The 16,927-nt window shown below is 36.6% G+C and overlaps 1 protein-coding gene across 1 annotated transcript in view; it reads right to left on the bottom strand.

Annotated features, from left to right (window-relative positions):
- The window catches only part of LOC138156879 (contactin-associated protein-like 2), a 2,167,135-nt gene that overhangs the window by 1,191,923 nt on the left and 958,285 nt on the right, over positions 1-16,927 (bottom strand). The window contains exon 9 of the mRNA XM_069082365.1: positions 2,317-2,488. Coding sequence (XP_068938466.1) covers positions 2,317-2,488 — 172 coding nt within the window. The remainder of the gene's footprint in view (positions 1-2,316; positions 2,489-16,927) is intronic.

Here is a 16,927-nt window from a genome sequence, read left to right as displayed (position 1 = left end):
ACAGAGAAAATGTATAAGCAACAACCAAGTTAGAAAAAATACTCAGAAATTGATTTTCATATTATGTCAAAGAGAGAAAGAACTCAAAAGAATGAAGAATCAATTAATATTAAGTACCCCCAAAGTTGATCAAGAAGTTATCAGTCCATGCACTTACTCTATGAAATCTTTGAGAATGGTAGACACATAGAATACTTTTTATAAAAATACAACAATAGAACAGGTGGCTTTTAATGCACATTTTTCTACAACAGATCAAATCTCCATACTCAATTGCTCAAAGAACTATAGGGAGAATGGCTTCTGTGTCTGCTGTTCACTTAATATCTTTTTAAAGAATTTAATACAATTGGGTAAACACAGTCTAAAAGTCTCTTCTCCAATAAGCTGTTTTCCCATGAATATTATAATATCATATGAGACTATGTGATGTAAATAATAGAGATAGTGTTATTCAGAAAGGACAGTTTAGTTGGACAACTTGGGTCCAAACAACAAGGAGAAAAGTCCAGAACACATCACTATTCAATACTTTTAATGGTACCAGGCCTCTCTCTCTCACCAAAAAAAAATGTCTTTTAATAACTAGTTTTCTTCAAGTGAATGAATGAATGAATTTTTGAAAAAGATATTTGTTCAGTGTTTCCTATGTACTAGGCTCTGTGCCAAGCACTGGGGTTACAAATACATAAAACAAACATTCGTGTTCCACAAAACAGCAAAAACATGGGTGTTGGTGATGAGGGATTTGGTGCTGAGAAGTCACAGGGATTGTAGACAAAGATATAGGGCTCCCAGTGATGCTATATGGCTGGAAAAAAGAGCATGATAATCTTTCTAAAATTAAAACTGCAGTTGGACAACAGACAGACACATGGTGAGTGTATGTCAGTTGAAGCATATTATTAAAAATAACTCACACAGGTGCATAAAAGACATCAGCCATGACATGCATGAAAGAAGGATGGTCGTTTAGCAAAAGTGATGCATGATATCAACAGTCTGAGTGTTGCAGTTGTACCTATGGAATATTCTAAGGTATAAAAAAAAGATCTCTAGAATGTTGAGTTGATACTCTGATGAAGATTTATGGAAGAACATGGATAAGAAACCCACAGGATGAGAAATTGCTGGTGAGTGAAGTTGCAAGATTGCAAAGAGGACCAAGCTGACATTACAGATCCATCAGAACACTTCTAAATATTACATTTAGTGAATAAAGATATTCTTCTAAATGAAATAAAATTTAGTGACACATTTTTGTTAAGAAAACCAAAAAAAGCACGTAAAAATAAAATAAAATTTTAAAAGGTTAGAAATAGAAAATTAAAAAAAAAGTCGCTTAGAAGCCATGAATCTTCCAATGGATATTTTAAGAACTAATTGGAAAATCATGCAAGGATACCATTTTAATTTTTAGTAATGGTTAAACAAATTCCTATTTTATGGAATAAAATTTTATGGGTGAAAATATCTTATAATTGAGTGTGATTTTTGAAGAAAACAAAAAGGAGACAACTCATCCTTATTTAATTCATAAGTTGCACCATTCCACAGATAATAACCCTGTTAGATGATATACGTTTCATAAGCAGAGTCAATTTTATATACTAGGGTATATATTTTGTATACTAACTAGGGTATAGTGTGTGTGTGTGTGTGTGTGTATGTGTGTGTGTGTGTAGAAGAGATAGGGGAAAGAAAGAGAGAGGAAGAGAAGGACAGAGGGAGAGAGGGAGAAAGAAAATGGGAGAGGGACAGGCGGAGGGAGAGGGGAAGAGGGAAAGACAGAGTCTACTAGAGTGTATTGTGTCTTTTCTTTCACTGTCCTGCAGACCCTGGAGAGATGTCAACAGGCTGAGGCTGGGAAAGAAATGATAATTGATGTGGGAGGAATAAGGTCTTTGAAGGTTAATCAGTGCATGCTAGTACCAAGAGGAAAAGAATTGTGGGAGGTGAGGCTCAGCTCATTTCTCTCCTATAAAACTAAAATTTACTAGGAGGAAAAAAAACAAAACCAAAATAAACAAAAATCCTTGACAATTGTTTAAACCTACTGGCAGATTTTAATAGGTATATGAGATGCAACAAGACATCCTATAAGCTCTATGCATGTGTTGGTGAATATTGGTATAAACTGGTTTTCATTCATTTACTTATAAATTATATGGAATAAATAATAGTTCTACCACTGTATTTACTAACCCACTATTCTTATTTAATAACAGCTTAATAGCTTTTGTGACATTTCACACATTGTATCTCACTGTGCAAAAAGGAAGTTGGCTCAAACTATGAGTAAAAATAATCACTTACCTGTCTATAATGGCACACATGTCAATACTGACATTAGCAAAGCTACCCGGCTTTCTTTGTTCTATTTCATGTAAATTGACCAGCTGATCATCAACTTGGATGAGCTGCATACACCCTTGGAATGAAGCCTGAAGTACAGAGTGATCTGAGGTATTCATCTGTGTAAGAAAACCTGTGAAATGGAAGAAAGAAATACTGAGTTCTGCTTGTGACAGGCTGTACTCAAAAGTCAACAGGTAGCTTTCCTAATTATAGCCATAGTCTACAAATAATATCTTTCCTTCAAATCGTAGAATCTCAGAGATGGTGTAGACATTAAAGATATTCAAGTTGAATCACTCATTTTCCAAATGAGGAGAGTCAGGATCAGAGAATACTTGCTCAATATTCCGGAGGTGGGGAACCTGCAGCCTTGGGGCTACATGTGACCTTCTAGGTCCTTGGGTGTGATCCTTTGACCGAGTCCAAGTTTTACAGAACAAATCATTTTATTAAGGGGATTTGATCTGTGAAGTTTGGATTCAATCAAAGGGCCACATCTGAGGACCTAGAAGGCCACAAGTGGCCTTGAAGCCACAGGTTCTCCACCCCTGTATTAGATGCCAAATGCATATTACAGTAGTTTCATGGTTAAGAATCCAGGACACTTACATCAGATAAGACAGAACGATATAGTAGAGAGAGTACTGGTTCTGGAGTCAGAGGATTTTAGTTCAAAACCTATATTTAAATGTGAATTACTTAGGCAATCTTTTGAATTACAGAGCAGTTAGATTACGTTGTCTCCAAGACCCTACTCTGGGGCTATGATTTTATGGATTAAAAAAATATATTTTTACAACTGAGTGATTAATATAGATGACAGTTCCCCTTCTACAAATTGAAACTCTTAGAAAGACAGATTGTTCTAATCAATATGAACAAGCATACCCTTTTAATACCATAAGAGTGGATGGTAAAGGAAATGTCTCTGACTCTGGTCACTTTTTCTTTTCAAGGTGGCATCTCCTTCTGGTTTCCTGGCTAACTATTGCCTGATACTATCTTCTTCCCCTTATACACACCTGAGCCACTCTTTTCAAAGTACGAGGTGTTAGGTTTCTGACTTTTCTTAACTTCTTATAACTATGGCAATTTAGTTCTTTTCCCTAGAAAGTCTGCTCTCTGTAGGCTGATCAACTAATTCAGATTATGTATTATCTGACCCAAGTAAGATTATTTTCATTTTACCAGCAGCCTTATGCCTTAATATAATACTTATTTAAAATAAGACTTATTTTTTCATGACACTTTTTAGATTTAACTTTTATATAATATGCACATATATTGTTAGGGCTCAAAATGCTAATGGATGAGTCCAAAATGAAAAGTGAATGCTGTTGCTCTTCCTGGGTGTCTGAAATCTAGAAGGCAAACTGCAATACTAAACATTTTGAGTTTTATTGTTCAGTATTTTTAAAAGAACAGAATAATAATTATATATCATCTTTTTGCAACTAAAGACTGAATGTATTAATATCTTTGTGGATAAAAATTTATGTTAAGAATATACTGTACCCCAACTATATAGTTGTAAACCTTAAATATTCCAGAATTTTCTTTTCCATGAAGGAATCTAAAACACTGCTCTTCTATTTGCTTGAATGAATAAATGGATAAGTGAAAAAACATTTTAATTAATTCTTAATTAAGAGCCTTGTTGAGTGCATTGTGTTAGGTCCTGGAAATGCAACAGAAAAACCAAACCATCCCTGCTCTCAAGGATTTCACTTTCTAAATGAAGTCGACAACATTTATAGCAGGGTTCAGCAGCAACATGGAAAGAAGGATCTATAGTAGTTAACTGCAGGGAGGATAACAAGGCCCAGAGGGGCTTACACATCTGGAGAGTGCAGTAATAAACCAAATGATGAGACCCAGCGGATCTTGAACTTTTAAGTTATTCACAAATATATTTCATCCTGACATTGTTATGATAATAAAAATATTTCTATAGAATAAAAATGGATTTAGATTACACAAAAATCCAGTTTTACTATGATAATGAAAATTTGTAATTTACAATAACAACTTTTTGAGGGATATCCCAGTGCATCTGAATGATGACAGGGAATAAAAACACCAGAGGTCTTTTTTTTCTCTATTAACAAATTAATAAAGCAACACTCAATTAAGGATTGCATAAAAGAAGTGTTATTCACTTAATAAGTAGTCATTTATTAAGCGTCTATTTGTGCCAGGTACTGCTAAGGTCCTTTGCCAGTCATGTTAACGTATATACCTTACATTTTAAAAGTTATTATTAAAACAGCATCTGCTTAAAAGAAAAGTCAATGTAAGAATATTTTGAATCTTGATCTTCTCCAGGGCCCTCTGGTGGCTAAAATAAAACAAAAAAATAAAACAACAACAACAAAAATTCCAGCCTGGAAGCTTCTATATTTGCATAGAATTAGACCAATCAAAGAATGCTGATTTTTTGGAAAGGTCCCTGTTGAGACCCCTGCATGTATCAGAATGGTTTTTAAATCAGCTTAATCAAGGTACAATTGAATAGAGGCAGTGGTCTAAAACCAGCAGTGAGTGAACATCCAGCTGCAGTTTTATTGAATACTCTTAACAAAACTGTCATTAGTTTTGTTTTGTTTTATTTATTTATTTTTTGGAGACGCAGTCTCCAAATACTCACATTTTGCCTCAAAGAATCATTACAAAAAAGAGTGTATCCATTTGGGCGAATAAGACCCTTATTGAGGCAGCAGCTGCATAAACACACATCAGAACAGATTGGGCATAATTAAGTTCATAAAATGGGCCTTCATCAGTCAGTCACTCATTACAATGCTCCTGGTAAGCACTGATCAATTTTGAAGTTTGTCTTTGTCAAGTCCTCTCATTTTTCTGCATGGGTAACATTCTGGAAGAATTTAATTACAACAAATTTTTTTCTTGTCATTGTTCACCTTTGAGACTTTAAGCTGGCATTTATATAGAAATTTATGATCTCATTTGATCCTTACAACAATCCTGTGAGGTAGGTACTATTATTATCCCCATTTTATAGATGAGGAAACTGAGCCTGATCACGTTTAAGTGTCTAGGCCATGGTAACAAAACTGCTAGGTTTGAACTAAGTCTGGAACACTATCCTATAATGTTAGTGTTGAGATTTAGGGGTGTTGGCACCTTGAAATAGAGATGCACTGGGTACTGCACAAATAAGTTCAACCCAAGTCTTCTTTTAGCCAAAGAAAAACAGTTTGCTAAAGATCCTATATATTGGGTAGACTCTTAAGGAGTCCGAATATTTGGGACATTTGTACTGACAATGACAGAATGAATCTGAGCTAGATTCAATCCAATCATTCCTATCACTAATAACACCAGATTGAATCTGAGGCCCTTCATGGAGGCAAGATGGATCTTATATATACAGAAAAGACTGTGGGAGGATTTAGGGGTGGTCTAGAGTATGGGTTTGGGGAGGGTCTTGGGGAGGAGTCTAAGGAGGATATTGAAGGGACTGAGGTTAGACTCCAATAATGAGATTAGGGGTGGGAAATAATTGAAGACTACCTGGATATGACCAGCAATGGAGGCCTAGGCTAGTTTAAGGGTAACAGATTTGCTTATAGATATTTTGAAAGGATCAAGAGTGGGAAGTAGCTGGATAATGGAGGGCTAGGCTAGGTAAAAAATAACAAAGATTTGGGCCTAGTGATAATGAAAGGCTTATGGCCTTAGGCAAATGCCTTATCTAGGGGAAAGATTCAATCAGAGTTCAAGGGGTTTCCCAGATCCTGTACCCCATCAGGATAACTAGAGGTCAGGCACCAGGAACCATGAGAATGGGATTTTGAGAGAATCAAGGGTGGGAATTAGCCCCAGGCAATCCAGAGGTAACTGAGATTTGGGCATAGTGATAATGGAAAGTTTATGATCTCAAGGAATCCCAAACCAGATCAAGTGGGAAGATTCAAGGAGAGGTCAAGGGGGTTCCCAGAGCCTGTACCCCATTAGTACCAGCAAGCTGCCATGTTACGACTGATTTTGCCAAACTTCTATGATATTAGAAGATTAGGAAAATATCTAGCATGCAGATGTCATTTAAGGTAGCATAACAGTCCCTAATCCAGAATATTAAAAATCTACATATAACTGTGTTACAACATAAAAATGTTATAAATACTTCTACTAATACTCTGCATACAATCTAGGTCCTACCTCTAGCACAGACTCCTTCAATAGTTCCTAATTTGTCCCCTTGGGACAGATCTCTTCATACTTCAAGTCCTATTTCACAGAGCTTCAGAACTGTTTTAATTGCAGGTCTGATTATGTCACTTTCATCCTTACTAAGCTATAGCAATAACTTCTTAAGGCTACTGATGATGGAAAAATATGGTTAACTGTATCCTGCAATTTAGGCATAAGTCCTTCAGAAACACTTTTATAATGTATATAACATTGCTTTAAATACAAACATATTTAATTTTAAGAAACGTCCAAAATGGTACTTCCTCTATGCTTTCCTATATGTCTATTCTCCAAAAGAGTTTTCAGTAACATTTGTAAGGAGTTAAAAAACAAAACAAAACATAATATGTTAAAATATAGTTTTAGTCTAATCTTATAGAACATGTCACTAACAGTAGTTGGCTAATCTTCAATTAGAACTACTTAGTTGGGGTGGCTAGGTGGCACAGTGAGTAAGAGTGCTAGATCTGCAGTCAGGACGATCCAGGATTGGTGCTAGCCTCAGATACTTAACACCCACACACACACACACACACACAAAACTGTCCGTGTAACCTTGGGCAAGTTACTTAACCCCAATTGCTTTAACAACAAAAAAAAACTACTCATTTCCTTCTTGGATGACTTCCTTCAAGGAAAGATCTCCTCTCATTGGAACAATATTTTAATCCATTCTGAAATGAAAAAAAACAGGGCAATTTCCTTTGATGGGTCACAGACCAATTGCTCTGGGGTATGTAGAAAGCAATAATCAAACCAAGAAAGAGGTAATTTTGTCCTAAATTTGGTTTTCACCAGTTTCCTTAGGAAGGTAATTTGTCCTCCACCTTCAGCTAAGTGGACAATTCTGAAATGGGTTAATATTACTCCAACTCATCTTTCTCAAATGATTTTGTCATTATCCTTCCTGCATTTTTCAGTCTAGCTAAACTGTCTTCCCTTTCTCTCACATATGACATTTCATCTCTCATTTCTGTGCCTATTCCTTGGCCATTCCTCAAACCTGGAAGGCTCTTACTTCTGACTTCTACCTCTTAAAATCTTTGCCATTCTTTGACAGTGAGATCAAATGTTACTCTTAAAATGAAATCTTCCGTGGTCCACCCTGCGCATAACCTCCATTCCCAACTGCTAGTACCTTCCTGTGATAGATAGCAAAGGGTTAACTTTCCACAGGCCCTGGAATGAGGTAACAAACTTAAAGGAAACAGCATTAGACTTCATCTCATTGGTTTCCTCCCTCCCCCTCCCCCCCCAATTTGGTATGTAGATGCACAAGTAAAGAACTGAAGGATATTTGCTTCTGATTGGGTAGAAGGGTCAAATGAATAATTATGATAATAAAGTAGTGTCAATTGTAACTCTCATTGGCTGTCTCCAAATTTGGTGCATAAGGAGGAAATGTCCTCAGCTAGGATTCTAATTCATGAATAATTATGGTAATAAAAGATTGAGATTGCTTTGCACCTAATAGTTTGAGATTGTGAGCCCACCTCACTGACCAATGGTGAGACTAGTCAAGGAGGTGGGCTGGGTTAGGATTAGGATAACAGAGGCCTACATGCTTCCACAATTTACACTCACTGTCTGATGACCCTTGAGCCAACAGGGCTGTATTCTCTCTCATGAGAAAGAATAAAGACCTTTTCTGCTTTCTGACTCAGACTCTGATTTTTATCCCACACACTCCCATCCAAAGTTACTTTTGTCTTGCAGTTACTTTTGTACATATATGTATGCATGCATATGCACATGCATGCACGCACACACACAGTATGTATGTCTGTACACGTTCTGGGTTTCCAAAATGCTTACTACACTTTTATTTATTTATTTGCCTTTTGGAGGGCAATTGGGGTTAAGTAACTTGCCCAAGGTTACACGGCTAGGTTTTTTTTTTTTTGATGGGTGTTAACTGTCTGAGACCTGATCTGAACCCAGGTCCTCCTGATTCTGGGGCTGGTGCTTTACTCACTGCACCACCTAGCTTCCCCCATTACTACAGTTTTAAATTGTTAAAGCTGCACTAAAACTTTTGGAACACCTTAGATGCACATAAACAAGGACTGTTGACTCTTCATTCAAATATGACTTTAAAAGAAAAAAAAATTGATGTCTTGTTATACATTATAAAAATTTATCCCAGTATCCTTTTCCCTCTAGCTTCCACAGACCAACTTTACTCTTTTTTTTATTAAAGAAAAAGAAGAGAAAAAAATTAGCAAAACCTTTTACTATATAAAAAAGTCTGAAAACCTAGGCTGTACTGGACACTTGTGGTCTTTCCACTTCTAGCAAAGAATGCGATGGTAATATCTTCTTTTATCCCTTCTTTGGGATCATTTATTCTTTGTTATCTGCAAAATTAATTCACTTTTTGTTTTCTGATTATCATTCTTTCCATTTACATTGTTGTCATCATTGTACATTTTGTTTATTTGACCTTGCATCAATCCACAGGCAAGATTTTTGAAGAAAGTCTGTTTCTTCTTTGTCTTTGGAGTTCCTGGATTTTAGCACAGCTGCCTGGCACACAGCAAATGCTTAATAAATGCTTGTTCATTTACTGATAATAAAACTGTCCTTAGAGAAAGAATAATAATGTATGAATTATGTCTATGGCATTTACTAGCCACTTGGCCCTGGGAAAATACTCAATTTCCTTAGAAGCCCAGTATTCTCATCTCATAAAAGTAAAGGTACAAAAAATATCAATAAAAAATCAATACCTACTATAAACGTACATTTGACCTTTTAAGAAAAGCCCAATCAGAAGTAAAAAAAAATGTCTTAATAGTTTTCTTTCCTTGACCTTATTACAAAACATGTCTTTCAAAGCTTTCTTACATGAGTCCATTTTGATAGTGAGGAATTATAAATCAAACCTCAGTTTGAGTTTAATGACATAAATATGAATAGTAAGTAAAATTTCCATTTGATCTCTGTAATGGTAATGCGATTTGAATTTGAAGATCTTTGTGTTGGCAAAGGTAGCAGGTACTTAGCATTTAGTAACTAATAAAGCCTCTGTTGGGGAAACAGAAGGTATGGACACCTGTCTCCTGTTACTCACGTAACAGGAAGGGGTTGGTTGAAACAGGAAGTAGCTAATACTGTGTATATAAGTATATTAAAATACTGTGTGTATGCCTCTCCCCAGAGAGGCACAGTCAGAATTTCTTGAGACCAGCATCTGGTGGCAGAGCAGCTACAGAAGAGAGAATGGAGAACTGAACCAGAATTTCCTGAGAACTTGTGTTGGAGCTTCTTCTGAACAGGAGCCCAGAGCCTGGAGCCTGGAGCCCTGAGCCAGGAGCCAGGAGCCCAGATGACTGAAGCATGACTGGGATGCTGAGACTTTGTTTGTGGCTTGGTTGAGCCTTGAATTCCCTGGAGCAGAAATGGTGAAGGATTTCACATGGACCAGACCCTGTGAATGGCAGTGTGGAGCAGGACCTGCCCAGAGAGCATGTCAAAGAACTGGGAGCTGTCTGCCACTGAACCCAGGTGACAGTCTGGTGAATCCAGGTAGAATCTGGGACCATGGAAGGGGATCCAGGGAATCTGAGAACAGGCCCCAAGTCAAGATGAAAAGACCTCTTCTTGGGTACTGAGTAATTATGGAATTATAGTTTACTAGTGACCTAAGGGGTGGAGGGTTTTGTGTATGATACATAGTAAGACTTTGCTGAGTAAGTGACTGATTGTACTTTGAGTACTTTGAGATATTGTTACTGATAAGTGACTGATTGAGTTAATATGACTTTGCCCCAAGAATGGAAGACTTTGACTGTGTACTTTGAGGTTATTGATAAGTGACTGATTGAGTTAACTTAAGAGTGACTATTTTATTTTGAGAGTATATTGTGAATATTATATTGTGATTGGGATCCCAGGAGCCCAGAGCCAGGAGCTCAGGAGCCCAGGAGTCAGGAGCCCAGTATCTGGGAGCCAGGAGCCAGGAACCCAGGTGACTGAGGAGAAATGACTAGGATACTGAGACTTTGTTTGTGGCTTGGTTGAGCCTTGAATTCCCTGGAGCATAAATTGTGAAGGATCTCACATGGTCCAGATCCTGTGAACTTCAGTGTGGAGCAGGACCTGCCCAGAGAGGTGGTCAAGGAACTGGGAGCTGTCTGCCATTGAACCCAGGTGACAGTCTGGTGAATCCACGTAGAATCTGGGACAATGGAAGAGGATCCAGGGAATCTGAGAACAGGCTCCAAGTCAAGATGAAAAGACCTTTCCCTGCGTACTGAGTAATTATGGAATTGTAGTTTTTCTAGTGACCTAGGGGTGGAGGGTCTGTATTTTCTATCGTGCTTAGTGATTCATGATACTTAGTAATAGATTGTTGAATAAGTGACTGACTGAGTTAGCTTAAGACTTTGCCCATGAGTGGAAGACTTTGACTATTGTACTTTGAGCTGATTGTTCTTTGTTCTAAATATTGTGACCACTTTGGTGAAAACTATGTGGCCCTTTTAATGGTAAGCTGTTGTGCTGTGATAAGCTGTAATATTGTGAATGCTGTACCTTCAATGTTTTGCTTTGATTTGTTATGGAATAGAGTGTTCACTATACTGTGCAATCAGAACCTTAAAAGCTGTTCATAGTAACATTCTTCTGGAAATCTGCTTGTGCATGGCATTACAATCTCATAATTTACATATTACTAATAATCATTAGTTTTTTCTCCTCATATCTTCCTAAGATCTCAAGATAATGTCAAAAAAGTAATTTAAAAACCTGTGGATTTTATTTCATTTTCTTAGTATACCCTGGTCAGAAAATCCACTTTATCATAATTTAGAATATGAGTCAACAAACAGTTCATTCTCTCCATTAAGTAACAATTCTAGGATGGGAGAAGCATCAGTGGTCACACAGAGACATGTATTTTTATAGGGAACAAGTAGGCTTCTGGATATGAACTATTTCCCTTATGATAGAAAAAAAAATCATGCTGGCTTCACAACTAGTCTGTCACTAGTCTTGGGAGTAGTCAGGGTTTCAAGAAAGGACAAAGTGACTTTTAAATCTTCTAATTTGATATTTGCCTAATGTGTTAGAGAGAATATAGATTCTACTTGTTCTTTGATTGGCTTTGTATAAGAATTGCACACATTGTCAAATTTGCTCAATTTGTACAGGGGTTAAGCTTAACTCTTTTTCACTGTTATGTTGCAAGATTAAATCTCTTCACTGGGGCAAAGTCAGGAAATCATCTGGTATAAAAATTAAAGGTATCTACAAAACTGGAAAAAAATAATATGTACCATTATCGTGACTACTGTTAATGCCCCACAACTATGGTTTGCGGTAGTAGATGGATTAATAATGAAGTAGTAGAGATATTTAAATAGATTGGAGATACACACTGCACTTGCATTATAAGGCTCAAAACAGCATATTTGGATCCAGAGGGTCCTTATTGTCACTGATTCATGTGTTAATCCTGATACTAACTGATGAATTCCTCTCAAACATTATTGGATCTTACTAATGGTCAGATACGACAGCAGAACTACCACTCTTGTAGAACAAGACTGAATGGCCTTTCCTTGTGTGTTCAAGGTCTGTTACTCTATATTCCTGGTGAGTCTGAAGTTTCAGTTGAGAGTTACCCATCTGAGAGTTAACACCTGGTTTGGAATTAGCTTAACTTTTAATGATTTTGCTGAGAAAGATTATGTGTACATTTTCTAAGTTTCCAAAATGTAATTTATAAATACTTCAGTCAAAAATATGCTGATGTTTGTACTGACATTGATTGTAATTTCATTTAGATTTAGGCTATAAAGCAAACCTCATGATATACAGAAACAATTAACTTTATGTAATACGGTTCACAAATAACCCTATGACTTATTCTCTAGGACAGTTTTACAGAGAGCCTCCACATTTTCATTTCCCACTAAGCCACGGTTGGAATGAGAGAGTGATTAGACCATTCTAAGGGGGCATAAGGACACGATAGCACTTGTGCACATTTCTACACATTTAGACCCCTTATTGCCTGAAGTCATTTATAGGCAAAGAGAATAAAAAGAATACCTGTCATTTCATCGGTATAGAGAACTCCTTAAGGGAGGAAACTCCTATTAGCATTCTAGGTTGTCATCTTCTCTGGTATTTATAGTCTTAGAGTTAAGTGACACAGTAGATAGGGGGGCTTATAGTCAGCAAGGTGCTATTGAATCTTGTCTTAGATCCTTATGAACACTGTGACCCTAGACAAATCACTTAAAGTCATTATGCCTCAGTTTCCTCATCTGTAAAATGGGAATAATAGCAACAACCAGAGTTATTGCCAGGAACAAATGACAAAATATATATAAAGTGCTTTGTAAACCTTAAGAGTTATATAAACACTAGCTATCAGTTATTTATTTTAGAGTAGGAGTTCTTAACCTGGGGGTGTGAACTTGTTTGTATTTTAATATTTTGATAAATGTATTTCACTATGGGTCATCTAGGTGTCAAAGTGGATAGAGTGACCTGCCTGAAGTCAGGAAAACTCCTCTTCCTGAGTTCAAATCTGGCCTCAGACACTTAATAGCTGTGTGACCCTGGCCAAGTCCCTTAACCTTGTTTGCCTCAGTTTCCTCATCTGTAAAATGAGCTAGAGAAGGAAATGGCAAACCATTCCAGTATCTTTGCCAAGAAAATTCTGAATGATGTCATGAGTAGTCATACATGACTGAAAAAATGACTGAACAACAAGACAAATGTCAAAGTTACTGGTTTCCTTTGTAAGCCTATATTTTATTCTATGCTTTATTCTCAATTCAAAAACATTATTTTGAAAAGTTATACATTCTGAGAATATCTGTAAAACAACAAAAAAAAACTTTAAAAACTCTTGTTTTAGAGAATTGTTTAGAGCATTAAAGCCTTAAATAAATTGCCCAATGTCATGTAACAAGGTGTCTGAGAGGAGACTTAAACCCAACGTTACTGGCCTCGAGGTTAAGCATTAATATGTTAGCTTACTTTTTGTTGATTGGCTCCAGTAGTACTGGGACACTAGATGGATAAGCTTGGATAGAAGAGGAAGTTAGAGAGAAAAGGCTAGCATTTAAGGCAGGCAAACAGGCAATTTATTTATGAAATACTTATATAAATAAGAGTGAAAAGAAAGACAATTCCTGACCTCAATGAAGTAGAGGAGGGAGAAAGAGTAGAGGAAATATATAGGAAGTTAAAAATGGGGAAGTAGGGGTGAGTAGAGAAAGTGCCTGTCAGAAGCTTGATCTCAAAGCCCAAAAACTAAGAAGAAGAAGAAGAAGGAAGAATATGAATGGTGGCTGACCTAGGAACTTCCTGAGAATGGAGGCCCCAAGAGGAAGCCACCAGTGGGAGAAGAGGGTTGGCAAAGGGGAATGGCATAATGGATGGATGTTCCAGGATGAGGAGGACCCAGTCATGGAGGGTTCTGGCATGAGATGGTAGCAGAGACCTAATGGAAAAATACAGAAACTCAAAAACAGATCTAGAATAAAGAGGAATTAAGGCTGGGCAGCCTTGGACCTCCTCCAAATGAAGGCCCAGTGAGGAACTTATCCGTGGAAAAAAGGGAATGGAAAAGAAGACAGGTATTCCAGGGTGAGAAGGCTGAAGGGAAAGATGGATATTCCAGGATGAGGAGGCCCTAAGTGCTAACGGAAATTTCAGTATGAAACTGTAGCTATAGCATGGTGGCAAAGTCCAGAAGAAGAGAAGCAGAGATAGGAAGGAAATGAATGCCAAGGGCATTTTGCATGAAATGCATTCCTTATTTGGCAGTAGGAAGGGGAGAAAATTAAAAGAGGCTAAATAAACTTCTTTAGGCTGTAGATAGGTTTTTTGCAGTTCACTTTCCAAGTAAATGTATAATTGATGATTAAATTGTTTTGCAAATAAAAAAAGGGAAATTTCAATTAATAACAGTTATACTTAATATTTAAGATTTTTATTTATCATGAAATCACATTAATGTTAAAAAATTACTTTGCTAATTGGTACAAGTTTTAATACATTTTCAGGATTTTTTACTGTTTACATTTAATGAGATGTATTACACTTCTTGTAAGCAGTTTATTATACTCCAGAATCATGTTTGCAGTAGATTTCTTTAGAAATTTGAAAACTAACCTTAGTAACTGCCTCATTTTCTGAGGTTAGTTTATTGAAAAACCATTGCTCCCCATTGAGATTTTTCAACAATTTGTACACTTTAATTTGTTTTTCATTGGTGTCCAATTTGCTTAAGTCAGGATGTTTTGTTTCGAAATGGCAACAAAGATTGTGTTCCTTTGGAAGGGCTGTTACTTCTTGGCAAACAAGGCATAATATTTTGTCTCTTATGTAAGTAAATAATTACCTATTTGTCCACTCTGGGTTAAATACTCTATGTTCTGACTTGATCTTCTGTTTCTTTTTATCAACCATTTTGCAGACACCCCCAAAACTTGTCAGAATAAAAAAATGTCCATGGGGCGGCTAGGTGGTACAGTGAATAGAGTACTGGCCCTAGAGTTAGAAGGAACTGAGTTCAAATTCAGCCTCAGACATTTGACACAATTACTAGCTGTGTGACTTTGGGCAAGTCACTTAACCCCAATTGCCCCCCAAAAAGCAAAAAAAAAAATGTCCATAGCAATTGCTTTCATACAAAGTAATACTGAATTGAGTGTCTGACTTCAAAGAGAGAGGGGTAAGGGAAAAAGCCCTGGAATTGCTGCCACTCATCTCATGGCAACTGTCAGTTATGTTGGTGCTGGCTGTATTCACTTTGTCCCGGTTTAACTTCAGTAATGACCAAAAACACAATGAAAAATAGACTCTCGCTTCTTTCAGACTAGAGACAGACTGACAATGGTTGGTTGCCAAGAGTCATGTGACAAACAGGAGAGCTTGTTCGTCAAAGAACCCAACCACCAAGTTACATGATGAGTACAGTAGTGACTAGGGAAAGTTGGCTGAAGCAGGGCACTGACAAAGCACTCTTTACAACTTTACTCTTTTACATCCTTTACATTTTTTTTTTTTGAAGGCTGCCCAAAATCCTTTGGTGGGCCACGATTGCCCAGCAGGCCCTATGTTGTGCAGGTCTGGTATAAGGAGCTGCCTGAATTCAGGAAATAGCATGAGAATGTTAAATTCCTGGAAATAGCCATAGTGGGAGTGGAGGAGACTAAAGCAGCTGTCATCAATAAAACAAGGGAAGCAAACTAGGTATCCTTCACGAATAGACCCGTTTGTTTTACAAATACACTCATTCCCTTCCTAAAGGCTTTATGCCAACAAGTTGCAACAATTACCCAAAGAGTGACACAGCAAAGTGAGCTTTTAAAGTTCTACTTTTGCCTCAGACCGTTATGCAAATAATATTTTACTAATGGAATAACAACATATCCTTGTGGGTCACTTTAATGGTTAATTATAATTATGTTGGTTGTTTCATTTACAGCTGTTACATGCTTCTTTTTCTTCTGATTAACAACTAAGTTTAAATATCAGTCCTCTAAAATATTTCTTCTTCCTATTGTTGTTAATTGTTATTGTTTCTATCATGCCAGACCCTTTGTAACCCCATTTGGGTTTTGGGGTTTCCATTTTCAGCTCATTTCAGATGAGGGAACTAAGTTAGCAAAAAGGATTAAATGAATTGCCTGGGATCACACAGCTAGTATGTTGGATTCGAACTCATTAAGATATCTTCCTGATTCCGAGCCTAGTGCTCAAATCACTGCACCATCTAGGTTAAGAGTAATTTAAAAGTATACCAGATTTATATCTAGATCTATTGAGAATTGACTATATATATAGAGAGAGAAAGAGAGAGAGAGAAACTATGAAAAAATGAAGCAAGTTTCTCTTACAAAGGCTTCCTTTCTCAAACATATAGGAAACAAAGCAAGATTTATAAAAATAAAAGCTATATCCCAATTGATAAATGATCAAATTATATGAACAGTTTTCAGATAATCAAAGCTATCTAAAGAGATATGAAAAAAATGCTCTAACTCACTATTGTTGGAGAAATGCAAATTAAAACAGTTCTGAGGCACTACCTCATACTTATTAGATTGGCTAAAATGATAGAAAAAGAAAATGACAAATTTTGGAGTGGATGTGGGAAAAATGAGTCATTAATGTACTTTTGGTGGATTCAACTGTTATGTAGAACAATTTGGAGCTAACCCCAAAGGGCTACAAAATCATGCATAACCTTTGACCTAGAAATACCATTACTAGGTCTGTATCACAAAAGAATTTGAAAAGAAAAAGGAAAAGTACCTATATGTACAAAAATATTTATAGCAGCTCTTTTCTGGCAATAAAGAATTATAAGTTGAGGAGATGTCCA

This window comes from Petaurus breviceps, unplaced genomic scaffold, assembly GCF_028583685.1.
Source record: "Petaurus breviceps papuanus isolate PSGF00001 unplaced genomic scaffold, PetGlider_PUasm1.0 110, whole genome shotgun sequence".
NCBI classification, from domain to species: Eukaryota; Metazoa; Chordata; class Mammalia; order Diprotodontia; family Petauridae; genus Petaurus; species Petaurus breviceps.
This window is presented reverse-complemented; position numbering and strand designations above follow the sequence as displayed.